Source organism: Corythoichthys intestinalis, chromosome 13 (assembly GCF_030265065.1).
Source record: "Corythoichthys intestinalis isolate RoL2023-P3 chromosome 13, ASM3026506v1, whole genome shotgun sequence".
In the NCBI taxonomy this organism is placed as follows: Eukaryota; Metazoa; Chordata; class Actinopteri; order Syngnathiformes; family Syngnathidae; genus Corythoichthys; species Corythoichthys intestinalis.
Genome location: NC_080407.1, coordinates 985,372 through 1,012,993, shown reverse-complemented (window position 1 = coordinate 1,012,993; position 27,622 = coordinate 985,372). Strand labels below are relative to the sequence as shown.

At 46.3% G+C, this 27,622-nt stretch overlaps 1 protein-coding gene and 1 long non-coding RNA gene across 3 annotated transcripts; one reads left to right on the top strand and one right to left on the bottom strand.

Annotated features, from left to right (window-relative positions):
* Positions 1 to 361: 361 nt before the first annotated feature.
* On the bottom strand, positions 362 to 24,486 carry plxnb2a.1 (plexin b2a, tandem duplicate 1). Of its 2 annotated transcripts, XR_009066643.1 has the most exons (43): positions 24,210 to 24,486; positions 17,541 to 17,591; positions 10,713 to 11,235; positions 10,300 to 10,626; positions 10,017 to 10,155; positions 9,790 to 9,935; positions 9,526 to 9,705; positions 9,212 to 9,346; positions 9,016 to 9,116; positions 8,803 to 8,929; positions 8,578 to 8,740; positions 8,382 to 8,493; positions 8,183 to 8,294; positions 8,005 to 8,106; positions 7,846 to 7,944; positions 7,482 to 7,569; positions 7,231 to 7,394; positions 7,010 to 7,158; positions 6,802 to 6,937; positions 6,564 to 6,700; positions 6,305 to 6,487; positions 6,125 to 6,236; positions 5,856 to 6,062; positions 5,699 to 5,782; positions 5,531 to 5,626; positions 5,335 to 5,471; positions 5,171 to 5,271; positions 4,866 to 5,095; positions 4,574 to 4,755; positions 4,446 to 4,512; positions 4,223 to 4,369; positions 4,084 to 4,161; positions 3,933 to 4,011; positions 3,645 to 3,745; positions 3,503 to 3,584; positions 3,290 to 3,441; positions 3,061 to 3,221; positions 2,844 to 2,991; positions 2,719 to 2,783; positions 2,572 to 2,647; positions 2,426 to 2,500; positions 2,065 to 2,355; positions 362 to 581 (listed from the first exon to the last, which is right to left on the bottom strand). XR_009066643.1 is itself a non-coding variant. In XM_057854544.1 (42 exons), the coding sequence occupies exons 3-42, from the start codon at positions 11,223 to 11,225 to the stop codon at positions 2,251 to 2,253; spliced, it is 5,598 nt and encodes a 1,865-aa protein (XP_057710527.1). In that variant the 5' UTR covers positions 11,226 to 11,235; positions 17,541 to 17,591; positions 24,210 to 24,486; the 3' UTR covers positions 362 to 2,250. The 2 variants fall into 2 exon arrangements, 1 of the variants encoding a protein (XP_057710527.1); XM_057854544.1 differs by having other exon boundaries at positions 362 to 2,355.
* On the top strand, positions 15,237 to 17,796 carry LOC130928324 (uncharacterized). The gene is made up of 3 exons (XR_009066652.1): positions 15,237 to 15,287; positions 15,353 to 15,428; positions 15,802 to 17,796. It is a non-coding gene; the product is annotated as an uncharacterized LOC130928324 (long non-coding RNA).
* Positions 24,487 to 27,622: the final 3,136 nt, after the last annotated feature.

Genomic DNA, 27,622 nt, shown 5'->3' with positions numbered 1-27,622 from the left:
CTTAAAATGTGGAATGTAAACCAGGTTTTTTTTTTGTTCATCCGGCAGAGGGCAGTACATACAACGTCACCTTATTACAGAGGCTGTTAAACTGACCCCTCAAGAGGCAAAGACGTATTCGATTTGACAATGAAATTGAACCAATCAATGGCGTTTATTGAATATTTATTTCATTATCACAGTAAACAAAATTACAAAAGGTGAGCCTTGTTTCATCAAAAAATGATAGCTGAAGGGGACAAAATGACTTCAACAAATCACACCATTGAACATTGGCAAACTTTGTGATTTTGACCTTGAAATATTTAACATATTAGTAAAGTATGATTTCTTTTGAAAGCCAATAAATGGTGTCTAATGATTTAGTTAAATCACGTGCAATTTAAAATGAATTTGATGTCTATCCCTGCCAACAGCAGTAAGTTGAGCGACTCTAATGTAAAAAAATTCTCTCCGTTTTTTCAGATATGTGTGCATGTTTCAAGATATGCCCTGTTGACGGTCAACCACAGCTTGAAGCGCTGGGGGTTGTTGACTTGAATCTCCTTCAGCTCGGGCCCCAGCAGGATGTCCTTCTCTGTCTGTCGGGAAATGGCAAATGAGAACGACTATAAAGAAAGCGGGCAGGGGTTCGACGGACATGGTTGGCAAAGAGCAGATGGCGAACGGTCTGAGCCGTCGGGTCCTTCACGACGGCCGTGAGGAGCCGCAGCATCGGTGTCATTCCTGACTTTGACGAGGAATGTTACGTGAAGTAAAAGTAACTCCACAAGCGGTGGAGAAACACTTGAAAACAAATACTGTATATAGCTGAGGACAGCCGTTGTGATCGACGTAGCCATTCCCAACGATGGTAATATCAGGACAAAGGAACACGAGAAACTAGAGAAATACTAAGGGCTCAAGGTAGAGCTGGAGAGCCTGGAAGGTGAAAGCAACAGGGGAGCACTGGGGGCCATGTCCCCCACACTGGAGAAGTGGCTCCAGCATCTCTGTCCAGAAGAACGTAGTCCTAGGAGCAGCAAAGATACTGCGCTGGACACTCAAGATCCCAGGCCTCGATCTTGAGATTAAGGGGGGAGCCATTCATTGGTGTGACAGGAACACCTGCAGCATGGAGGCGGAGCGAACTGGGTCAGCATGAGTAGTAAATCAGCACACTTGTCGCAAGTGCACAACTCTTAAACGTGTTGCATTTGTGGTGTTTCTGTGCAGGTTTTACAGGTTGAGAAACCAACATCTGCTGGATTAAGCGGCCTTTGGGACCCAGTGCGTGGACGCCGGCCGGTTCTTGGGCTTTCTTCATTTCGAGCATCGCGGAGGGTCCTTTGCAGCAAGTACCCTTTCAAATTCCATGCATTGGTAGGGATGAGTTGGAAAATGATGATAGTTATATACTCGTATATATATATGATAAGACCCAATCATCCCCAAAAATATAGGATATAAATTCCTATATATATATATCTGTATCTATAGTTGACTATCAAGGCCATTTCCGCTTTCAAAGTATATGTTGTTGGAGCTGATGGAGATTGAGGAAATGATTTGGACCCCAATCACATGATACATCATTTTTTATTTCATTGGAGCGTTCCAGGATTTGGGGGATTTCACATCCTGCCATTTCGACTCAATGTCCCGTCGTGCTTTGCCGCTTGCGTGGGATTACTGGCTGTGCACATTTTGTACAACCTCATTATTTCCCTAAACAAAAACTTTTCATCCCTGTCGTGCTCTTCGATTGTGCCACGTCGGTACCGCTTTCTTTTACATTCAAAAGGCAAGCTCGGTCTAGAAACGAGTTGCAAAAACATTCAAAACCAAGTCGCGTGCTGCGCTTCAAGGCACTCCGCGGCTGTCGAAGAAAAAAAAAAAGTACCGATACGTTTTCCAACACGAGCCGTCGAATAAATGCGAGGAACCACGAGCTCCTAAATGCGTCTGAATATCAGAACCGACGAACAAAGCCTTCAACTTCACATTTCCAAATGAAAAAAAATCACCGCCAACGTACCACCGAGCAGACCGCCGTTAAAACAAATAGTGCACTTGAAAAATCACCGTTTAGTCCTTTGTCAGTGTTCTCAAATTCCAAGCTTTTGACTTTAGGAGCCGCCTTCATTTGCAACTTGTTGGGAAAGCCCCTCACGCCTTCAAAAAAGTCCAGGAAGAAGCTGAGCAAATGTCCAGAACATCTCAGTGGTCAAAGCCGTTCTCCATTGCGACCATTCAAGGAACTTTCCAGCATCAGAGATCCGTGACTTTGTCCTCCAGATCGGCGGCAATTTGCTGGAGTCTGAGCGTTAGCTGGCCGCTCTGAGCGGCCGGGTCTTCGTCCAGAGACTGGATGATCTAGAAACAAAGCTGGTCAATCGATAGAAGAGAAATTGCGGCACGTGGAGTCGGCCGAGGAGGTTCTCACCACGTCGTAGTACTTGCTGGCGTATTGGTAGAGTTGGTGTAGGGCCTGCTGCGTGTTCAGCTCGTCCGTGTGTTGCTACGCACACGCAAATTCAGGTCAGCGCTCACGCACGCACCGTCACATGCACAAAACCGACACGCGCGTACCCTGGACACCTCTGCGAGGTACGTGTTCATGTCCTGGTCGCTGACGGGAACCATCTGTCGGATTCCTTTGTAGTAACTGAACGACACAAACACGGCTGGGTGAGCGACATCACACGGCGCGCGTTAACGTGCCGGCGTCGGACTCACTCGTCCACCATCTTCTTGTAGGTGGAGATTTCTTTAGCGTAGAGAAGCTTATTGCTGGGCGACTCCTGCAAAGACAAAACGCGTCAGGTGTGGACCGAGCGGACGGCGGCGGACGTGGGACGAACCCGGCTGAGTTTGTGTTCCGTCTTAGTGCAGGCGTCCATGAACATGAGCGCGATGACGTGAAGTGAGGCGTCCACCACCTCCGTCACGTGCACGTCGAAGATGAAGTGAGGGTTGCGCAGGATGTTCACCCAAAAGCGCAGCGGCAAACTGACGGCCACAAACGCAATCTGCGTTAAAGCGCGAGCTTTCGGGACCGGCGCCGCGGGTCCGCCGAACCTGTTGGTCTTCCAGACGTGCAACGTCTCCTCGTCCACGTTGTCGTGCCGAAGCGCCTGCTCGTCCAGGAAGTCGAAGAAGTACTTGATGGCGGGCGGCACGGCGGCGCTGGAGCGCAGGATGCTGCCGAAGAAGTCGTCCACAAATTTCTGCAGCGTGCCCTGTAAACGGCCGACGGGAACGCCGCGTTAGCGTTTCGCTCCGGATCCGGGCCAGGGACTAAACCTACCTTGACGGAAAGCAGGCGTGTCAAGTAGATCTCGGTGATGGCTTTGGTCATGGACTTGTCCTTGACGCTGCCTCGCTTGGACTTGACCTCGTCCAGCTCGTCGGTCGCTCGCACCAGGTGGAATGTGTTGTCTTCCTCCAGGAGGGCGTTTCCTACCGCCGACATCGCATCGTCAACCTCTGTCTTCGCGCCCACGCGTGCCTGCGTACTTACGCTCTTCGTTGCTGTCCTGGTGCTGGTGGACGGACTGCGAGTGCAAAACCTTGGAGAGAACCAGCGTGGCGTTGTCCCGAACCTGCAGGGAGTTACGTCCAGTTTGTTGTGACCTCATCAAACCGCGCCGAATGGGTCTTACGTTGTAATGAGCCAAAGTGTTGAGTCTCTTCCAGCGTCCTTCTTTCTGTGACGTCAGGTCCAGGTCTGACAGAATTTGACCCGTAGAGCCGGGACGCCACTCTGGACCCGTCAAAAACACGGATCCCCAATTAAATGGGATTGAACTTTTTTAGTCAGCTATTGACTGACTGCTAGACTTCCAATTCATTTGAATTCGGGGGCTGTCGAGAGCAACCTTCCTTCTTCAAACGGATCGGACGTCTATCGCCGTCATTAGCCTCCAAAACATTAACGAGTGTGTCGTTACCCAGTGCCACATTCTCCACTTTTGGCCTCTGTGAGTACGGCAGATTTCTGTACACTTGATCGATGATCTTCTCCTTTACCTGCGAGGCAAAAACATTCCATTGAGTGACGCTCGCGAATGAATAATGTGGAGTAGAAATCGAATGACTCGCCTGAGAAATGGTGTCACAGTTGAGGACCTTAACAGGCGTGACATCCGGGCCTTCCCCGTGCACCAACACCTGAAGCGTCTGAAGACAAACATTTTTCGTTGAACATTCATTCCAAATTTGAAGTATTTTGCGGACTGACCAGCACGGAGTACTCCACGTCATCTCCCAGCAGCCCCGTGTCGTTCAGCGTGTATTTGGCCTTCTTGACCTTGGCGTCCACCGGGCCTTTCTCCACCTGGTGCTTGAGCGCCTTGAACAGCTTGTACAACGGCTCACCGGCGCTGTCCTACAAAAAAAAAAAAAAACGCACCGGGAGATGGTCAAAGGTGCAAACACAAAGTGTACGTGTGCACGCGTCTCACCCTTAGGAACTGGTAGAGGCAGATGGACATCCAGTTACACAGCATCCTCTCCACCACGGTTTCCGACCTCCAAGAAATATACATTTTTGCATCATTTCTGAAAAGCGGCGAGTGCACGTCGGGCTCACCTCCTGAGCATGAGCTTGGGGTGCTTGTTGTGAACGTGTTCGTCCATGAGCTCCAGGAGGAGCGTCCGTGTGATGTCGGTGAAGTAGACCAGCTTGCCATGAAGCGCCACCGTCAGGAGGGAGGCGAAATCGCCACGCGCTCGTGCGTTGAAGTCGGGACGGCTCTCCAGCGTGTGTATGAACTACGACCGCCGTGACAAAAACACCTCAATGGATTGACGTTTTTTTCATTCAGGACCATGTTTCAGGCCAGTTTTGAAATCCCGCCTTCATTTTAGGCCCGAGGACTCACATTGATGAGGAAGGGCTTGCTGTTGAGCAGGTTGGAGAACTGGTTGAGGGCCCGAGTCACGACGGCCCGGCGGGACACGGGCACGTGCACGCGTCCCGTCAGCACGGCGACGCCGCTGCCGTCCTTGGAAGGCAGGAAGAGGTTGCGCTCCGTGTACGTCTTGTAGTCTAGGAATGGGATGCGCGCCTCGCTCAGCTCGCTGGTGTGGTCCTCCATCTCGATCATCAGATCTGTGGGCCAAAGCCAAAAGAGTGTTTTGGATCGATCCGGTCAAAAGTGGCAATAAGGAAGGAGGCAACTCTAACCGGTGAACTCCTTCTTGCAGCGATCCCTGACGCTTTCCTCCAAGTTCTCCAGTTGGTGCTTGACCTTCTCGTACTCTCGCTCAGCCTGCTGACTTTTCCTCCTGAACCGTGAACGCGCACGTTTAAGCCCGCCCGCCTGTCGGGAAGGGGTTGCAGCGACTCACCTGTAGCAGTACACGGACACGGCGATAAAGGCCAGCATGGGCACGATGACGGCGGGGATGATGATAGCTAGAGGGATGTCTTCCTTCCCGGCGTAGTACACAGAACCCACTTTCCACTCGCCGTGGCCGAACTTCACCTGAAACGCACGTGACGTCAAATATGGGCACGCCTCAGTTCACAAACGCTCGCATTTACCACAAGTTCTAGAGGCTCGCTGGCCGCGTCTCTGCGTTGACGCTTGGATCGAGCTCGGGGCCGAGACGAAGGCGGGTCCAGGATCAACTTGTCGTCCTAAACGCAACGGTAAACGCGGTGACGTCACACAAAAATGGACAAAGCCAATTTCCGAGGCGCCGTCCCCACCTGAAGTATGCTGACATTACAGGAAGCGTCCCCGACAAACGCCTGAGCCTCCACGGCCGTCATGGCCTTGGCAAAGCCTCGACCCTGCGGCGGAGAGGACGTTGAATATTTTTGTACGATTGCAAAAATCCACGGTGCGTTACGGTGGCGCGCTCACGTTGACGATGATGACGCTGGTCTCAGTGATGACCGTCTTAGAGAGCTCGTTGAAGGACGGGTTCGGGTGGTACGTAAAGGCCTTGAGCTCCTCTTTTACATTGTCCAGCTGCACCACGGCACGCAGCGGGCGACCGTCGCTCCAATTTACCGCCGGTGACAGGAACTGCAACACGCTGTCGTTTTTGCTCAGTGCCTGGACGAACAGCTGACAAAAGCGGACGATGGCGTCATGACGCTAAAGGAACTGTAGGACGAAGAAATACCAACCTCGCCGGGCGCATCGTCCTGTGAGAACTCATCCGTGGCAGGCACGACCTTCAAACTGGCCCTCTGGATCAAGTCAAAACCGTTTCCCGTCACCACGATCCTTCGCCCGCCACTGAACACAAGAAAAAACCTCAGAGGGGGTTTTAGGTTTCCGGCATCAGACGCAAGTGAGAAACTGACCAGACGAAGCTGGACTTGGGGGCGTAGTCGGCGATCTTGGGGTTGTCGGCGTACTGGAAGGCGGTTAACACCTCTTTGCTGGTGTTGCGCCCATAGTTGACCTTGACCGCCAGCGGCTCCGAAGGAACCTTCTGGCCAGGATACGGACCCGTCTTGCATGTGATGGACTCGCCGAACGAAAGCCTGAGCGCAAAAACTGTCCATGTTTCCTAATCGTCGCTTTCAAATTTTATGGCAAACTTTTCGACGGGAGGCTCACACTTGACACGGTACTCCGCCCACTGAGACGGCAATATCCTCTTTAGAGGCCGTGTCCAGGTCTCGACCGGTAATGGTGATGACGGTCCCGCCGGCGGCCGGACCTTTCCCGGGATGCACGGCATCTGGGTGTGGGTCCTAGATGAAATCCAAACGTTCATGTGACTTGAGGTCAAGTATTTTTTTTTTTTAATGTATCTTAGCGACAACAAAGCGCTGGCAGTCTTCCCTCCGCTCACCCGATACGTAAAGACCACCTGCGACCTTCCCGTCCGCCCGCCTTCCACTTCCACCTCCACCACTCCGCTATTGCTGGGCTCCACGGGGAGGTCCGACGGTGGCGTCCGCTTGGCCGGACCGATCTCGCACACGACACTGGAGCCCGAAAATAAACAACGGCTTAGACAACATAAAGCGCCCGTTTGTAAAGACTTTTACGAGCGCTACCTGGTGGAGACAGAGTACTTGTCTTGCAGGTGTTGACACTCAACACCAGCCACGCTGATCCTCCGAATGTCCTCCTTCTTAACGCCCATGTTGGAACCCTTGATGGTCACTGAGATGCGACCGTTGAGTGGCCCGAAGCGAGGGACAATCTGAACGAAGGCGGCGAGAAGATTTTCATCATGAAAATACTTCGGCTTTTAAAAATGCCTCGTCGGTCTTACGTCAGTTATCTGCGGCTTGGGACACAAGGCGAGCGGCGGGGTGGGGCACGACCCTCGGTAGACGCACGACTGCAAGGCGGCGCACCACACGCAGTCGTACTTGGCGTCGGCGTGTTTGCACAAACTGCAGTCTTCTTTGGCCACAGAGCAGTTGTACAAAACCACTAAAACGACGAACGCACACAGGATCAAGATTACCGGTCTGATCGATCACGACTGATGAAACAATTCATTTGCGTGTCTGAGCTAACCTGTGAGCGTGCTGTCAATCTTGCGCTCGGTGTCCCGTTCGATGACGTGGAAGGAAACATTGACCTCCTGCTGCTTGTTGTATGAAAACTGCACAAATACAGAACAAAACATTTTTCATTAGACGTCCATGGACTTTCTTGCAGAGGTCAGCACACAGGTATGCAGATTTGGAGTAACACCTGCGGTCAATAGTGGGCGCTGTGACACCACAATACATTTTTCAGGCGAAAAGCAAACGTCATTAATTCTAATTGCTGTCAGGCCAGGTGAAAAGCAAACACAAAGGCTGTCAGCTTTTTGAATATGAAAGTCAACAGAGCCGATGGGCAGGAAGTTTTGGACCTGAAATTTGAAAGTTGCTACCTTGAAGCCTCGGAATTTAAAGTCTGATCCGCTTTGCTCTTGCGTCACCTCCTCCTCCGCTTGCTTCATTAGCTCCGTGCCCATCACGAACCTGCGACCCTGTACGCGACACGTTACTTTAGAAAATTTTTTTTTGTATTCCTTCCTCGGCATCCTCACCGAGTAGATGTCGAGGTTTCTCCCCCGGAAGCTGATGGGAACCTCGAATCCGACGGGGATCAGGGACGGCTCCGGCGACTCGAACTGAGGACAGCGCTCCGGCTTGGGCACACCCAATTGCGAGGTTTTGTTAACTTCTGGCACACCGGCGAAAAACAAATAAGAATCGCAGCCCAACCTGTTGAGGTTTGACGATGTGACTTTCGTCCGGCGCTTCGTCCGCGTCGCTGCATCGGTGCTCCCGGGCGTTCCACTGACAGCCCCACTCGCTGGTCACGCACGAAATACACCTGATCCAACACGAGAAAAAGTTGGGGAGATGGCACTTGTAGGTAAACCTTTCGGATAAAGCTCAGCAGAGCAAGTGCGGGTCTTACGGCGTGTTGGGATTCTTCCTGACAGTTGCGGCACAGTCGTAAAAGTGAAATTCTCCGGACGTCACCACGATGTTGTCGTTCACTAGGATTTGCACCGGCACAGACACGTAGTCTGGAAACAGATAAGTGGATAGTAGAAGCTACTCGATGTGACACTTGCGATCCAAAGAGCAAATAAGTTTTGCGCCAGCTCCACCTTGTTGCACAGGAGCTGGGGGAATCTCCGCAGGGTCAGGCAGGGAACAGGTGACGACGGCCGGGCTGCCCAACGCCACGGCGCGACTGGGCCACGCGCCGAACAGGCAGCGCAGTTGATCGGACTGTCGGAGTCTAGGCAGAGTCGGAACGCTGATGTCCACCTGGAGAGCAGAAGGGACCGATGCTTCTTGGTTTCTTAGGCTGGCACATAGAAACGTCGTACCTGCTGCGTCTTGCGACAACTGAGGTTGGGAGGGTCAAAGGCCCGGATCTCCACGCACTGCTGATTGGGGGACCACAGCCACGTGTGATCCTCCGTCCACCTGCTGCACTCGTGCTTCCTGGTGCACCTGCGAGGACAGCATCGGGCGTGACAGCTTTCAACTTTAGGCCTTCTTGCGTCACGACATTATGAAAGGTTTGTCTGAAACACTACCTTCCCTCCAGCACACACCAGCCACAGTACGGATCCTTGAGGGCCATGCAAGCCTGGCAATCGGTCTTCAGGTGGCACGACTGCACAGGGACTTTGGTGATCTTCAAAAAAGTACAGGTTAGACATGACTAAGAAGAAAGCAAAGAACGATAAACGCTCCTTGTCAGTAATCGTGAAGAAAACTAAAAATCGGCACCTTTTTTTCGCTGGTGATGTACAAGTGCTGCAGCTGAGGATCCAGCAGGAGATCCTTGTTCACTTTGTCGCCCGTCACTTCGCCAGACGCGTGGCCGTAAACCTCGGGGTGGGCCGACAGATGCAACTTGAGCACCTGCAAAACAAACCGAAGAACGTCAACCAGTGACAAACTCATTTCAGTTCTAGCAGAAGGGTGATTGGATGCTACATGATTGCACGAGAAAGAGTTCATCTTAGGTCAAACGAACTGACTATTTAATAGCGGTATCTAAATTCATCTTCACTTCCTTCACTGCCTCTCCAGGTTCGTACCTCTCCGTTAGCAGTGCCCAGGAAGGCCACGGCGTGCCCCGTCTCCACTGCGACGGCTACTGCGGTCAAGACCCCCTTGCGCACCAGGGAGGGCTCGGCCACTAGGGCCACGTCGGCTTTGCTGGCCAATGGCGACGGCAGGAACTCGGCGCCGCACTTGTACTTCTGCACCATGTTGTGCTAAGGCAGAAACCGACAGGGACGGTCAAAAACCCGGAACCCGGGTAGCTCACAAGCGGGTGGAACATTTCCGTGATGGCTTACCTGATTGGTGTTGCTGCACACGCCGCTGGATTTGGTAGAGTATGGTGAGTAGACGGCCGGTTTGTCGTTGATAAGGCCTCTGTTGCTGTAGCAGGCGCCGATGATCTCCAGCAGCTTCGTGTTTATGGCGCGCACAGGGTACATGCCTGCAAAATGGGAGCGCAACTCCAATTTAACCAATAGAACTAGCGTGGCTAAAAATAAAATGACTGTCAGAGAAGACGTACACATGGCCGAGCTGGTTGGGTCTTCGTCAGATGTGAAAGTGACAAAAAGAACCTTGTCAGAGGCCAGGACTGGTCCGTACTGGCCCGATCTGGTCAAGTTCTGAGCCAAAACCTCGCCCGGCGTCGTGACGTATGCGGCCTATAGGGTGAGGAAGACAATATTATTGTAAGTCTAAGTCAGTGTGACAATGTAATGAAAATGGCTCTCGAAAAGGACCATGAGGGACGCCACAAGTTCACGTCGTATATCAGCTGCATCATACATGTTGAGATGTGTTGTTACCTGGACTTTATTGAACTTGTTTGCCGTGCTGCAGTTGAGCTGAAGCTCGGTGTAAGAGAAGTAGCTCTGGTCGCCCTCGCACATCCGTGAGATGAAGGTAAAATTCTTGGTGTCCTGCACGCCGAGGGTGCGCGAGAACAGGAAGTAGAGGAAGGGGCCGTCCTTAAAGGCGAAACGAAAGTCGTGTAGGTAGCGCTGCACGAAGGGGTTGGCCTGCACGGCCGAGGCCTCGACGATGTTCTCGAAGATGTTCCATTCGCCGTAATCCTTCAGGATGCGGGTGGAGATCAGCTTGGTGCTGTCGTGGCTGCCGTAGCCTTTGGCGACCTAACGCGGACGCGGATTTGGACAGTGAATTTCTGCAAAGTGCGGCGCGAGGGAGTAACAAAAATGAAATGAGATTTTCTCCTCACCAGGAAGACTGTGAAGTTGTCTCTGTCCTTGGTGAAGTAGGACATGACTCCCACCACGGAGACGCTCTCCTCAGTGCTCACCACATAGGACTTCTCGCCCTTATTGTCGCTGAAGTAGACAACGTGCTCCACGTTGCTAAGGTTCCTGAGCGAGCAGATGCCCCTGAAGATGCTACCGCAAACCACCAGCCTTTCCTGGCCGGCGTGCACTAGGAGAAGCTTGTTGTGGTTGTCCGTGTCCACCGCGTCTTCGCAGGCGTCCGTGATGGGCGGCGTGCACTGCCTGTTGTCCCGGCGGGGCCCGGTCTCTACTCGGCCTTCCGTCTGCAGGTCGGGGGACAGTTGGTAGAGGGCGTTGACGGCGCCCACGTAGAGTCTTCCCGTGCGAGGGTCTTGGACCACATTGTTGATAAGCGTGTCGGAGGGGAACTCTGGATTCTTGATGCAGGAGGCGCAGAGGAACACACTTGCCGCGGTGACCAGGACAAATGGCCACGACAAACGGCGCTCCATCACCACTGAACTGAAAGGAACATTGAAATAAGTTTGTCACTAGTAGACGTTGAAAGCAAATGAGCTCATGCCACTGCCTGTTCCTGTTGGTCTGAAACATTGTACATTTCATGATGTGATTTGACTATCTTTAAATTGAAACCTGCTTAAAACTTGAAGGTTCAGACTAGAGACTTCCTTCCGCCGCTGGTATTTAGTGATATGACGTCACAATAGGCACCAAGCGTGAAATTAATACCTCACAGCGGCACACAAACGGCACAATGGTACCACAGGGTAACTGCTCGGCAGGGCACAAAGAGGCGAGTTGGCGGCGTACACAAAGAGGCGACACAGGCGACTCGACGCTGATGAAATTCACCCACCCCCTCGACCCCCGCTGCTGACACGGAGCAGAAAAACATCCTTGACTACAGTGTTTCCAGACTTTAATGAAAGAATGACTTGAAAAATATGTTGGGGTGAGTAACATGACTCAGCACAAACGACGCCTACGTGTGCTTCTGCTTTTGTTTTTTATCTCCACCTTTTGCATTTTTCCAATGGATTAAAGACTTTCTTCATTAAGGTGGACCTGATTTATTCTTCTCATGTGGACAACCGAATGATAAATCACCCGATCACATGAGTTCGGGAGTTTATCGGTCGTGGTCTTCACTGAGAAGTTGTTGGCCAAAGTCTGCCAAAGTGTATCTGCGCTCATGCTTTCGGTGAATCAGCTGTGTCAAGTAAATCGCCGTCATCTGACACCTCAGGTTCAAACATGTAGGGATTAATTGTAATTCATCTTTCCTGGGAGCCTTTGCCATCGGTAGCGTCACGAAAGAGCGATCCCGAATGGTTACCTTTAGTGGAAATATCACTGACATCGTTGTTGCTGCTATGCTAGCTGTGGGTAGTCTTCTGTTGCCTACGTCACACTTCCGGGTTTGCGAAGGGACCATTAACGAAGTGCAAAAAAACTAAAAAAACGCAAATTATCCTTACAATTACGTGTTGATAATGTCATGGTTGTTTTGACGAACTTGTCCAAAGTTTATATTCATAAAATTACACCAAAATCCGGAAAGGTCTTCAGTTGCCCTTTAAACACACAAAGCAGAGCAACAACAGTACACGCTCGTTTGGGTTGATCACATTGGAGATGGTGTACAGTGATGTCATTAACCTCTTTTGAGCACAGAGGCTAATTAGATAGGCTGTGCCAAAGCTGACTGGAGATTTGTGACTCTGATAAAGGTGAAAGATAAACAGGTGGTGGGACGGAGGAGGGCCAAGAGGAGGAACATGAATAAAATGAGGAGCGGTGGGGTATGTGAATAGCACGCACACACTCGGTGGAAAGTAAACAACATCAGCCTGACCCAAAAGAAGGAAAAAGTCTCGTCTTGGGATCTTTCACTGAGATTCCAGATGGCCCTGTGCGCGTCTTGTTTATCCACACCAAGTGGAAGGTCTACAAGAAGAGTTGGAATTTGGTGAAAGTTCTTGTTTCCGCCCCGTATTTGTCTGTTCACTCGCACTGAAAACTTTGCCTCCCACTTTGGACCCTAGAGACACGTGGGGGGGTTCGGAAATGAGCGAGGAATGCGCTGGAGATGGGGAAGAAGCGGAGAAAGCCAACTTCCTGTGTGGATGGCCGTCAACGACTTCCTGAGGGAGCCTCCTCGGAAGGTCATGACCTCGGTGGGGGGTGCGGGGAGTGAAGAGGGTCTTGTTGCTTCAAACAACACCAACCAAGACTTTCTTCCCAGGAGGCTCCCTGTACATAACGTATGAGTTTAAGCTATGAGGCTGTTTTGAAAGACACATGCAGCCACTTATGTCAAGATGGGTGCACGTTCCCAGGATTTCGAGGGCTACAGGTGGCGCTAGAACCCTAAGCTGGAAGACGACGACAACAAAAAAATCCAATGACAAATCCTTGCAGTTGGAACTTTTTCTCTAGAAGACTTCAGTCATGGAAATGGCGTCCGGACACATTCGCCAGCACCGCTCATAAAATTCTCCTGACCTCATTTTGCAGCCAGTCCAGCCTCTCTGCGTGTGTGTTTGGGTGACAAACGACTTCCTAATGACCAATTTACATAATTAACAGAGTGAAGCATGGCCGGCTGCCTGCCGGTGCGCACGCACACAACCACGCATAATTCCGAGAGTGCCTTGCAGCAGCCACTAAAGGTGTCCTGCTGCTATTTGGTGATAGGTAACAATAACACACATAAATTTGTGTGTGTACACACAGAAGACAGAGGACATGACCATAGGCGGATCTACTATTCAGGCAAAGTAGGCAATTGCCTTAGGCCCCCAACCAGTAGGGGGGCCCCAACCAGCTGGCCTTTCCCCAATGAGCAAGGGCTTGGGGCACCGGAGCCAGCAGCACCCCCAACTATTCGTCATGTACAGTATAATTATGTCAAAATACCAAACAAACAAATTAAAAAAACAAAAAAAAAAAACAAAGCCATTTGAATGTTGCATTTATATTATCTCTCCCCCGCACAAACGCAATACAATGGACTGTTCCACAACGACGGACTGAGTATCAGCCGCTTAGCTTCATTTAGCACCGTTTAGCTGAGCATCGCTTAGCCAAAGTGCAGTGAGGGAGAAGTTGAGAACAGGGCTCTAATGACTCTTTTAACTTTCTTCGTCTTCTTCACACCAAAGATAAAATACACGACAGCACACCCTGTGGCGAAACAATGTAGTACAGTTCCAATCAGTCATACAATAACACTCAACAGCTGGTTAACAGTAAAAGCACATCATGTTCGTCATATAAATAATGATTTCTGGAGTTAATCCCACATACTTCAAACTTAATGTTATAATATGTTGAATAAATACTACATAATACAGATTCTCCACTAAGAATAGCTTTCAAATGACACTCTTCATGACAAATATGATTGGCAATGAATAATTATTATAATTATTATACTACTATTACATATAGTAGGATACTATAATAATATTGCTAGAATTTTTTTTAAAGAATTGTTTTGAATTATGTTGGAAAGGCAAAGTCAGTGTTCTGAATCTGTTTACTTTCCAGTCTTTTGCACTAGTAAATGCTATTAGCATTTAACCTCATTGTTTATTTGTGATTAATTATTGTTATTTACATGATTATTTGTACTTTAATAAAAAATTTAAGTGTTCCAAAATGGTTTTGTGAATTAATATGCGTCAACAAAAATGTCATTGCTAAATTAGTAAAAAAAGAAAATTATTAGATTCGTCGATTAATCGTAAAACTAGTCGGCTGACTAATAAGAAGAAAATTTGTCATTTAGGACAGCCGTAGTGTAACAACATATTTCCTCCACACCCTTCTCACCTTTTTAACCCATGAAGAGGGCCCCTGTGCCATATGTTCGCCTTAGGCCCCAAAATTGCCAAGTCCGCCACTGGACATGACTGCATTTGGCTGCTATTTAGCGTGAGCGGTTCAATCATCGTCAGTGGCGTAAAAAGAGTTCAGAGATTTAAGACAATGTTCTTTGCAATTAAAGGAGAAAGTGTTGGGAGAACATCAAAAAAGCAGCTGGATCCGGGAGAAGAATTTCATTCCAAGCAAACGATTGAAAAGATTCAAGCGTCGAGTTGCCAGGGAGCGCCGCAGAGGCCTTTGGAAAATGACTTTGATTAGCTTACTGGAGCTTCGAGATCATGTTTGATCCATGTATCTATATTACGACCACTAAACAAGCTCGGGCGTCGAAAGGCCTTTTATTTGTGCCTTTTCTACTAGCGTTAGCGTATGAGCGGTTTGACAATGAGACTGAAGCAGCTATTTAAGCATCTGTCAAACAAACGTGAATAACAATGCCCTGCAATTTTCTGAAGACATTTGTCAGTTTTTTGTAGTCACGTTGCAAAACTGCAGATCTATCCCAGTGTTAAATTATCAAGTTTTTAAAATCTAATTATTTCGCGATGCACCTGAATACACCACGGCGCAATGTACGCCATCTCTTGATTGACCCACTCATTGCAAGAGAACGGGAACTTTAGACATTAAAAAAAAAAAAAAAAACTTCCAGAAGTTTCCACGTAAGTTGTCTAAGAAATAACACTCTTTGACAATTAAAAGTTAGTCATTAAAGTTTTATTTTTAGATAAAACTCGTGTTGGAGACAAGTCCAGTGCGTATTGAGCCAAGGAGAGGAAAGTTGTTCAAGCAAACTTATCCTGGTGAGTTTCCTATGTGTGCTAATTTGGGCTAGTGATTGATGTTCGCTAAAAACAATGTGGATAAATCCACACGTAGTACTGTTTCATAAAACCAGACACGACAATATTGTGTTGGACAAAGATTTGTTATAAGAGTTCTGTTGTAATGTCAGTTATGTTGAAGAGTAGTGAAAAGGGAAAATAGTGTTTTAGCGAACTTGCCAATGCGTTTTTTAGCATTAGCACATGCGCTGTGCTTGTAATAGGAATGACAGTGTTGACTTTATTCAAATCCAAATTTATAGGTATTCATTTTTCATTTAGCTAGCCAATTACGAGTCTGTGTATTGTATTGTTTTGCACTTTGAGTCATGACCCTGCGCATTTCGTGCAGGCTGTTTTTTATTTGGATTGATTCACTCGAGGATCTGTTGCTATCTGCCGTGCGGCCTGGACTGAACCCTCCCAATGAGACCCACCAAAGGCTTTGGAAAAAATAAGAGGAGAACATTAACGTTCCACAGCTACCTACGTTCCTTCAGGGCGGTAGGACAAAAGGAGTTCCTTGGATCATTTTTTTCTGAGATCTCAGATTTTTTTAAATTTCGTTTGTCAGTCCTGACACCAGACTAAGAGAAAAGCGATCACGGTTTTATTTATTTTATTTTTTTATCAAGGACTCTGGGTGTCGCTATTTAGGTTGAAAAAGTTCATTTTAATTGCATTTACTGTTAATAGTAAAGAAAAAAATAATACAGTTGTGTTCCACTACATTTTCTTTTGTCAGTGTGTCCTCTTGGAGTTGTTGAATGCCGTTGCCAATCTCTTACAGAATCTGGATTAGATGAACCCTAAAATTATACAATTTACAACCCGCTCACACGGGGAGAAGGGTTACATAGACATGATTATGAGGAACAGATGAGCACAAAGATCTTGATCTTGAACATGATGAATTTTTTGCACCAAAATATATTGAAACCAGCTCAATTCACAGACACGTCCAAATGGAGTTTTTTTTACTTTAACCGTGACGTGGTGGTCCGCGAGTCCCAAAGTCTTGTGGGAATGTTACACAGATGACACCCGCACACAAACGCACGCTAGGCGTCGGCGGTCACGCTTTAATGCGAGCTGGCAGCCGGCGGCGGGACACACGCGGATCACAGAAGTGAGTCAGTGGGATGAGACAGGCATTCAAAAACAAGGATGAAAAAAAATATGCTACTGTTCTTTTGCTGAGACTACATTTTTAACTCTGGAACGACGCACATTGCAGGCATCGGCTGGGGACTTTTGCAAAACGGCCTTTTTGTTCACGTTGGAGTTTGTCTCCATGAAACTCCTTAACCCTTCATAGGAGAATGCACAAGCTGCCAAGGACGGTGCTCGACGTTCAATCCATTTAGACTGGGAGGGGCGAATGAGCATTAAAACAACACAATAATGATTAAATTTGATTGCTAAATTTGGTTTTTAACTGTCGTACTGATTAAACGTGACTTTGATGTGTCCTTTTATGAGTGTTATTACTCGTTTTTATTTGTGTTTTGCTGATTTTCATGTGCAGTTTGAATTACCTTGTGTTGAATTGTGCTATACAAATACATTTTCCTTGAATTACCTGATAGGTTAACTCCATCTTGATCGATCCATAATTGGGACAAACGAGTCCTAAAGCTAGATTTATTACGTCCTCTTCTCTCAAGTCATCCAACATTAGGCCAATCAAATTACACACTGACAATTAGGGCCTATATGAATAAACATTTTGGTTATAAGCCAATGTTCTATGTACTTGCACTGAACCAGCGCTTCCAGGGTCACAGTCAAGCCCAGATAAACTGCTGGTAATTAGCTGATATTTGAGGAGTTTCTGCAAGAACTCCCCAAAAAATGCCCCTAAGCCTTCAATTAACCCTTTCACCCAATACTCCACCACGTCCTCACACAAAGCGCTGAGGTTGCCAAAACAAACAGCCAATTGCGTTCATGGGAACCTTCTGTGCAGGAAAGTGAAAAGTGATCCCAGCAAGACGTGACAGGCAGAAAAAAGAAAGCAAAAGAAAGGGAGAAGAAAAGCAGACCATTTATGGACGCGGGGGAGAGTCGCTGAAAAGAAATCCCTCTCACCTGCTTGCTTTTGGGCTGGTTCAGCTCTGCTGACATGAAGCCACTTGACACCTTAATGCACAAAAAGAGGAAAAAGACTCAAATTACTGTGCGGAAAAAACAAAGCAAGTTCAATTCATTGCTACTGCATGTAAAAGGGGAGCAAATAAGATCATTTTTTTAACTGTAAATGATTAAGAGAAATAATTGAGTTTTTTTGGGGGGCAAAAAGGATATCTAGCATCCAGTTATTCAGTTGATTATTAAAATTTTATTACACGGCTGACAGCACAAATAAGGGGAGAGAAAAGATATTTCAAGTTTTGCTCTTTATTTACTCATGATTAATAACGATGCCACTTTAAGATAAAGTATTTAGCGGTCTTGCGAGCGCCAGTTACAATTAGCGAAGCGCTGCTCTTGAAAAAACAAACACTTGACGTGAGAGGACAGGAAGTGAAATCAACACTCTTCCCTCCAACAGCCAGCGTGCGAGAGTGTACGCGAGCTTGGCAGCACTTCTAACAAGCCGCATCTCGGGTGTATCTCAAAGCGCCATATGCCGCCTCGCAATTGCGCGCGTCCATATGCCACATCTTAGTGCGCGCTCACGCACGCAGATGGCTCAACTTATGCGGCCAAAGTGGCTTTTTCTTTTTCAGACGTTTTGAAAACATCAAGCGCAACATGGTTGCCGCAGTGTTACAAGGATAGGACTAACTCATTGGCTGCCATTGAGGGCGCTAGATGTCCAATCCGTTTTGACTGGGAGAGGCTGGCAGCATTCGATTATTCGCTGCAAACCTCTTTGCTTTCAAGATTTGCGTGCGCGCTCTTTTTTTTTTTTTTTTTGCTAAGACAATCAACTGGGGAACAACTGCGAAAATTGCCATCACTTCTCGGCTGACGGAAACACGTTTGCAATTAGCGTCAACGCGCTTCGGTGGCATGTGTGGGTGTGCGACCATCAGATAGACAGCAGAGAGACAGAGGAAGGGGGTGCTGAAGCGATTGCGGAATTGGAAACAGACCACTCATAGGCTGAGGTTTAGTTTTTATGTCTAACAAACATCAACACAGGCAAGGAGGTGGCACTCGTTTGGAGGTCCTCCAGTGGACTCTGTCCTTGAAAATTGTCTGTGTGTGATGTTGCCGGCTTCCCGCATGGCGCACACCACGCTAATGAGATGCAGCTTCTCGCCGACTCTCTTACACATACCCCCTTCCGTATCAATGTCACATGCCTGCAACCTTCACATATGTACCCCAATTTTCGGACTATAAGCCGCTACTTTTTTCCTTCATTTTGAATCCTGTGGCTTATCGTCCAATGCGGCTTATTTGTTGATTTATTTGGGTTAATAGATAACACTTATATTTGACAGCGGTGTCATAACACTGTCATAAAACCGTCATAATTATGACATGACACGATCATGGGCCTTACTGAATGCTTATGTCATGGAATAGAATAGAATAGTGTCATCTGGCAAATTACATCATTAACTCCATTTATGTCCAGCTTTGATCTTTTACATCCATTCAAAAGTGAGATAATTTGCCGGATAACACTAAATGACATATGTTATAAGCATTCATTAATACTCAGGACAGTGTCATCTCATAATTATGATTGTCTTATGACAGTCGTATGGCACCACTGTCAAATAAAGTGTCACCAAATACCATAACTAGCAAGTAATGAAACAACTGGAACAGTAACTGAAGAAAGAATTAGCACAGAACATGAATTGTGATTCTGTAGCGCTGCAATGCATGCTAGGAGGCATGTTGGACAACAACAGTGTTGACAGCAGGTGGCAGCAGAGGTTGACTGTCTCCCACAAAGGAGCAGTGATGGCCAAATGAAGCTTCTTGAAGCAATGAAGCTTTGCAGCCAATTGGTTCAAGGCTTAATGGTGGTTTATTTGGTCTTATGGCAGTCGTATGATGCCGCTGTCAAGTAAAGTGTTACCGGTTAATATCTTTTGCTGTAAATTTCCCATAATACATTGAGGACAGCTCAGGCTTATAGTCCAGTGCGGCTTATCTATGAACAAATGCCGTTTTCGTGCCAAATTTGGTGGGTAGTGGCTTATAGTCAGGTGCGCCTTATAGTGCAAAAATTACGGTAATCGGTCATGATTTTCAGATATGCTTCTACAAAACAAATCAAAGAAGTTCTGACGAAGGCCAGAAAAAAAAAATTGGGAACAAAAAGGAAACGTGAAAAACGCTGGAAGGGAAGTCGGGTCTTTTGCAGTCGTCGCAGCAGTTTTCTTTGCTAAATAAAGCATGACATGGAAGTGATGACCTCATCACTTACTACATATGACTTACCTCTGACCCCTGGGTGTGTGAGTGCGATAGCTGATGACAAACATGACAAGGCTCTGAGAAAAAAGGTTGTGTGTCACAGTTGGACATAAATGGTCACACACTGCAATAAAAACCATACATTCACACAAGACCCCACACATGCAAAAAAATACACTATCCACAGCACCTGTGCAAGTGTCTCAAGTATGTTTGTGTGTCTGTCTACCACCTGCCAGAAGACAATGGTTGACACCTTTGACCACACAAAGACACACGCACACACTGACGGGGTTGAAGGTCGCAACCCCAGGGCTACTGTTCTCGCAGGCAAACACGACCTTCGAACGCTTGCCGGAAAACCAAATATTGGTGACTAAAGTAGACAAACACACCCTCACACTAGTGCTTGGTTACAAGTTAGGAGAACTGTGTGCTAGTAGTACTACTTGTGCCAAGAATAGTTCGAACAGTTACTAAACAATATCGCCATTTTTTTCTCCGAGTTCAAAGTCAGTGACCTCGTGTGACCTTTGGGCCGGCCCGCTTCCTGCGTGACGCCAGCGCACAAAACTTTCGAGTGTTTCCTCTCACGCTCCCTCAAGTCGGAGCCCACTCCGCGGCACTCCTCTTAAAAAAAAAATGGAACGACACCATTTTTGCCCCGGGCTCCGGATGGCGGCCCCCCACCGGTTTGACAACCCTGAACACCAGCAAGCATCTAACTGACAGCGCGTTCATCATGACATTCCAACGGGTTATGTTTGCGAGTGAATGTTTTCATGCTCGCAGGACGGGTGACTCATCGGAAAAACAAACCAAAAACCTTTGGGAATTTTGCATCGTTTTCCTGATGTTGTCACTAGTTCCAAAAAAACAAAACAAAAACAAAGACAAAGGCGAGTCCTCCATGTTGAAACGTCATCATGAGTCACCTGACAAACGCAAATATTAAAGTACAGAAAAAATAAAATAGTCATTCAGTGTGGATTATTTTCCCCAAACATTTTTACTCATTAGCTAACATTGACGGCAATACATGTCCAATCCCAATAGGAGGGGCTGGAAGCGAATGCTCTAGTCCAGGGGTTTTCAACCCAGTCCTCAAGGCACACTGTGGGTCCTGGTTTTTGTTCCAGCCGATCCAGCAGAGACAGTTGAACCAATGAGGCTTCTGCTAAAACAAGCCACACCTGACTGCAATCAACTGATTGCACTTGTAAAACACCAGATTGGGGAAAAAGTGTTGTCATCTTGTTTGGTAAGAATGAAATCCTGCACCCACAGTGTGCCTTAGTGGAATAGGTTGGGAACCCCTGCGTCTAGTCAGCCCTCCCAGTCAAAAGGAAATGGACATCTATCGCCGTCAATGGCGGCCAATGAATTAACATTTTACAGGATAAAACAAAGGCCATATTTGACATCAAAAGTTCTGCAAGTTCGTAAATATTCCACTACACGGTGCCGCCAAAATCTTTTCGTGATTGTCCTGTGCAGTCTTTTTCTGAAAGAATTGTTTTATGACTGACTCAAACTAACGACGCAATTTGGATTTAAAAAATGGAAAGCGCCCTCTGTGGAACATGGAGAAGGATTGCATTCGTATTTACTAAGTGAAATCAAAAAGTTATAAAGACTGGACTATTACCAATACAAAGCAACAAAAAACTGGTACAGTACTAATATCATGGTTGCTCTCAGAATGTAACAGAGTAAAAATACTTGTGCTTAAGTACGTATCTACAGTTCTGGCCAAAAGTATTGGTACCCCTGCAATTCTGTCAAATAAAGCTCAGTTTCTCCTAGAAAATGATTGCAATTACAAATGCTTTGGCAGTAATATCTTCATTTATTTCGCTTGCAATGAAAAAACACAAAAGAGAATGAGAAGAAAAATTAAATCATGATCATTTTACTCAAAACTCCAAAAATGGGCCGGACAAAAGTATTGGCACCCTCAGCGTAATACTTGGTAGCACAACCTTTAGATGAAATAACTGCGAACAGCCACTTCCGGTATCCATCAATGAGTTTCTTACAATGCTCTGCTTGAATTTTAGACCATTCTTCTTTGGCCAACTACTCCAGGTCTCTGAGATTTGAAGGGTGCAGTTATCAGAACTCTCCACAGGTGTTCTATGGGATTCAGGTCTGGCCACTTTAGAAGTCACCAGTGCTTTCTCTCAAACCATTTTCAAGTGCTTTTGGGTCATTGTCCTGCTGGAAGACCATTGACCTCTTAGGGAGACCCAACTTTCTCACATTATGCTGCAAAATTTGTTGGTTAGACTTCATAATGCCATGCACACGGCCAAGCAGCCCAGTGCCAGAGGCAGCAAAGCAACCCCAAAATATCAGAAAACCTCCGCCATGTTTGACTGTGAGGACTGTGTTCTTTTCTTTGAAGGCCTCGTTTTTTTCCCTGTAAACTCTCTGTTGATGCCTTTTCCCAAAAAGCTCTACTTTTGTCTTATCTGACCAGAGAACATTCTTCCAAAACGTTTTTGGCTTTCTCAGGTAAGTTTTGGCAAACTCCAGCCTGGCTTTTTTTTATGTATCTGTGTCAGAAGAGGGGTCCTCCTGGGTAACCTACCATAAAGTCCCTTTTCATTCGGACGCTGACGGATAGTACAAGTCGACACTGTTGTACCTTGGGACTGCGGGACAGCCTAAACTTGTTTAGATGTTTGTCGAGGTTCCTTATCCACCATCCGCGCAATCTTTCATTGAAATCTCTCGTCAATTTTTCTTTTCCGTCCACATCTAGGGAGGTTAGCCACAGTGCCGTGGGCTTTACACTTATTGATGACACTGCGCACGGTAGACACAGGAACACTCATGTCTTTGGGGGTGGACTTGTAGCCTTGAGATTGCCTATGCTTCCTCACAATTTTGCTTCTCAAGTCCTTAGACAGTTCTTTGGTCTTCTTTCTTTTCTCAATGCTCAATGTGGTACACACAAGGAGACAGGACAGAGGTTGAGTCAACTTCAATCCATTTTAACTGCTTGCAACTGTGATTTAGTTATTGCCACCACCTGTTATGTGCCACAGGTAAGTAACAGGTACTGTTAATTACCCAAATTAGGGAAGCATCACATGATTTATCAAAAGGTGCCAATACGTTTGTCCGGCCCATTTTCAGAGTTTTGTGTAAAATCATACGGTAATTATCCATTTTTTTCCCATTCTCTTTTGTTTTTTTTTCATTGCAAGCAAAATCAGTGAAGATATTACTACCAAAGCATTAGTAATTGCAATCATTTTCTGGGAGAAATTGAGCATTATCTGACAGAATTGCAGAGGTGCCAATACTTTTGGCCAGCACTGTATGTTCATGAATGTGATTTACGATAAGTCATTTTGCTTTGTTTCTTGTGACAGACTACAAAAAAGTAATACCAACAACAGTGAAGCACATTTTAAACTTGTACTCAAGTAATAAATGTATTCTCAACCCAAGTGATTTTCTTTACTTTCACTTTCATGTATGTTTCCATGTTTCCTGATCCTGCTGCAGCAATGTGGAACAAACAGGCCAATTGATGTGTCATGATGTGCTTATAATGCTTTCCACTGACCTTTGGAGTTCACACTCCTTATCGGTCCTGAATTCCAACCTTTTTTCTTTTTTTTTTTTTTTTCGTAACATAAGAGAACTTCCTGTTCTCCTGTGCGTTTTATTGGTATTGAACTGAACCAAGCAAAGTAGGGCAATCAAAAAGAGGTGTTGTCTTTCGCGAGGCTGTTTGCAGACTTGCTCAACAGGATCAACCCACGGGGCTGAGCTGAGAGGCTCCAGATGTTCTGCGTACTGATTGGTCCCAGACACATTCCACTCGTCCCCTCGTGCCAGAGTCGCTCGAAAAAAAAAGCTCGCATCTAGGTCGCCTTGTAAAACAGCAGGCATGGCGCCTGCACATCCAGGTTGGCGTGTCGCTGATCATCAGCACGCCCAAAGTAAACCCTTCGGCATTCGTGGAAAAGTTCACACGATAAGAAATCCCGGCTAAATGGTAGCCAAGTCTAAAACTCAACGCGGCAGCAATTCGGTTAAGCCTTCAGGTATACGAGTACCAGCAACGGTGGTACTTCGAAAGGCTCACTGCGCTGACTTAATAAATGGCTTAAATGCTTACCTATGATTCTGAACGTCTCGACAATTTGTAAAAACGCCCAAACTTAAGTTCGGTAAATCAAACTTTGCGCGCCTGGGTCCAAGCGGACACTAAATGGGGTGTTTTCCGTTGAGGCGCTCCGCAAATATCGCCCGAATGCTGCTATACGCGCTTTCGTAAGACCATCGGGGCATTCCCTGACGTGAAAACGGCAAAAATTTGACAAACGCGACAGCCTCTCCCAAGTGTTTACTCACCCTCGAACCGTCGTCGTCCACTCGGTTCCCAAAAGATGTCACGGTCGTGTCAAAACTTGACGAAGACTTTACATCCTGGTGTGCGGAGTCAACTTGGTCAACGTTATCCCGGGGAGGGGGGGGGGGGAAATCCAGGTGTTAAATTTGGTCTTGTATTTGGCTCAACCGTCTACCACACCTCCTCCGATCGAGAAGCGCTTGTCCGAGGCGGCCTGGGTCAGAACCTCCCGGTGTTATGGACGCGTGAGCGAACGTGTGGAATGGGAGATGAAGATGATGACGAAGAAGGGCAGATTGCCCCCGCTCGCCTGTCAGCTTCGTTACCTTCAGCAGTCGCGAATCCCGGAAGTTTTTTCAAAATAAACATTTTCTCCCCCTATTTCATATTTGTAAATAACCATGCGGTATATTTGCTGTTTTATGACCAGGTAAAAATGCTCGTGCACGACAAGCTATTTTCATGACGACTATTATTAGAATCAGCATTATTTCTATTCGTACAGTCAAATTCGTGATATTCAATTTTAAAATATGATTTTCACATAGTTGTGATTTTTGTCCAAGCACTATACTTACTATATTTTAAATAATATACATGTGTTACCCTCAGTGTTATTAATCTTACTTTTTAAAAAAGTAATTAATTACAGTTACAAATTACTTCTCCCAAAAAGTAATGTAGTTTGTAACTCAGTTACCTGAATGTAAAAGTAATTAGTTACTTGGCAAAGTAACTGGTGTTAATTTTCACGTTTTTTTTTTTCCCATTAAAAAAAAAAAAAAAAAAACATACGTAGATCACACAGTGTGGAGTTCAAAGGGACAATTGGCCCCAGCCCAGTTCTTTAAACTTAATGACACACAGGGTTACTGCGAATATAGTGAAAACTAAATAGTAACTTTTGCTATGTTTAGAAGTCATTTAATGTTGTGAATCAACCGTTAAAATTGCTCCCGTTATTGCATTAGTTCCCTTATGTCTACTTTCGACATGTGAAACTTTTAAAAACTGTTTCATCATTTAAAGATAGATTCAAGTCGAGATTTTGCTGATTTTGGAGTATTTTAGATTTTTAAAAATTACCTAGGTTCGCGAGGAAGATTCTCTACAACAGAGCCTTCCTCAGAAGTATCCTGATTTAAGATGGCGGCTGTTTACTAACGCCAGTGAGTCTATCATTTCGCATCTAGTTCTCTATACGTGTGCTAACGCCGCCGTGTCTGTCAATTCGCATCTAGTTCTATATAAATGTGATATCTACCCTAGCATTATTTGGGCGTAGTTTTTTAGGCTAGCCAGCTAGCATCGTGTTTGCAACTCCCTTGCCTCCTCCCCACTCCCACTCTGCCTTCTCGTCTCTGTGAGTCCTTGCCTCTCAGACTTTTCTCGCGTCACTCAACTATCGTAGTAACGTATATTAATGCATGCCTTTACATCCTCAGTAACGGTAACAGTGTTGCAAAGATGAGAAAAGTAATTAATTGGATTACTCACTCCTGGAAAATCAACACCGTTATTACCAACACCGGTGACCATATCTATGTACAGTATATTGATGTATTTATCTTTTCTGATGTGTTTAGCTACGCGGAGGCCGACATGTAAATGTGCAATATTTCGAATGCGAATAAGCAGTATGGAACGAATGAATAATTATTCCATGCTGGCATGCACAATGCATGAGTCTGTAGAAAAGAGAACAGCTGCAATGCTTGAGCTTTCACTAAATGAATACACCTAATGATATTTCTGCCAATGTTTGCTTTTTGTGGATTGTAGTGAGAGTTTGGTTGCAGTTACTGCCACTGTCAAAGCCACTTAAGTGTACTCGGGGCCCCTGCTGCTAATTGGAGGCTTTCTTCTGGAGCGGGGAGGGGCGCACACAATGAAACCTTTGTTGTAGGGGAATTAGAGTGACGACTAATCTTGTTTCCCAACTCTTGAATTGGTATATTTCGGGCAGAAGACTCACTTGAGATAGGAGCACACGTGTGTGTCGAGGAAAAGCGGAACGGAATGAGCAGGAATATTTTCTTTGATCCTCAGATGACTGATTAGACAAGTACAGCAGGATATTGACCCTGACTTACCCTGAACCTGAACTCGCTGTTGTTTTTAACTCATTGGCTGACATTGACAGCAATAGCAGTCGAATTCATCTGGACTATTGCAGTTAATGAGTGGGCTTAATACAAACATTCTTGTTCTTTTGCTATATACCACAACACATACCTGGGCTGGCAAATTGGAAGCGGGCACATTATTCGGTCTGACTGCTTTTGTCTCAAGTAGACGCCTCATTAGAACACTGCCCACAGCTCAGGTAGATGTGCGTACGAACGAGGTGTCGCCGATGAATGATTCATGAGCATGTAAATGAGACGGAGTGGCCACGCACACACGGCTCATTTTAAGCGTGCTGTGAGATAATCCATCATGGAAATGGAGGCAATGAAATGTAAATAAAGCTCTAATATGAGGAAAGAAGGTCCATTTTAAATAGACGTGATTTGGATTCCAGTGTGCGAATAAATACGCATTACACACCGGACTTTCATGCTAAATGCAAGCTTTGCTAGGAAGACTATATCATTGTGAGGTAGTCCTGTTATTATTATTATTATTATTGTTCATATTTCTCCTCACACTTGGCATACAAACATGTTTTAAATACTTCATTATCATGATAATAGCACGCTTATAGTATCCGGATGACCATCAGCGAGCGATCGTCACCCATAATAGGCTGTTAATGTTTTAAAAGCAAATACTAATGTTAATAAAACATGATATATTCATCTAGTGACTAGTACTGAGAAAGACAAAACAGAAGAAGAGAGTTCACAATGTTGCGTTGTTATGATGAAATGGAATGTTGGGATCTCTTTCAAGGGCTGGCCATTCATCTTCCAGGACACGCTGTGCAGATTTTTTTGATTTAGTCTCCTGTTTTTGCTTGTTATCCAAAGAAGTGCATCAATCAATCGTTGGAATCGTGGAGCTGGCACATTCTCTTCAACAAGCCTGCACCCATTTTAAGAAACGCTTATTTTTATTGATCAAGGAATGCTTTAAACGCTTAAAATCATCAACTTATTCAACTGTATAGTTAAAATACTGCTCTTCAGACGCATGTAGACATGGTTTAAGACAATCTCCTGCAGTTCAAACCAAGCATCAGTATGGGGAAGAAAGGTGATTTGAGTGACGTTGTTGGTGCCAGAAGGGCTGGTCTGAGTATTTCAGAAACTGCTGATCTACTGGGATTTTCACGCACAACCATCTCTAGGGTTTACAGAGAATGGTCCGAAAAAGAAAAAATATCCAGGGAGCGGCAGTTCTGTGGGCGGAAATGCCTTGTTGATGCCAGACGTTCGAGCTGATAGAAAGGCAACAGTGACTCAAATAACAA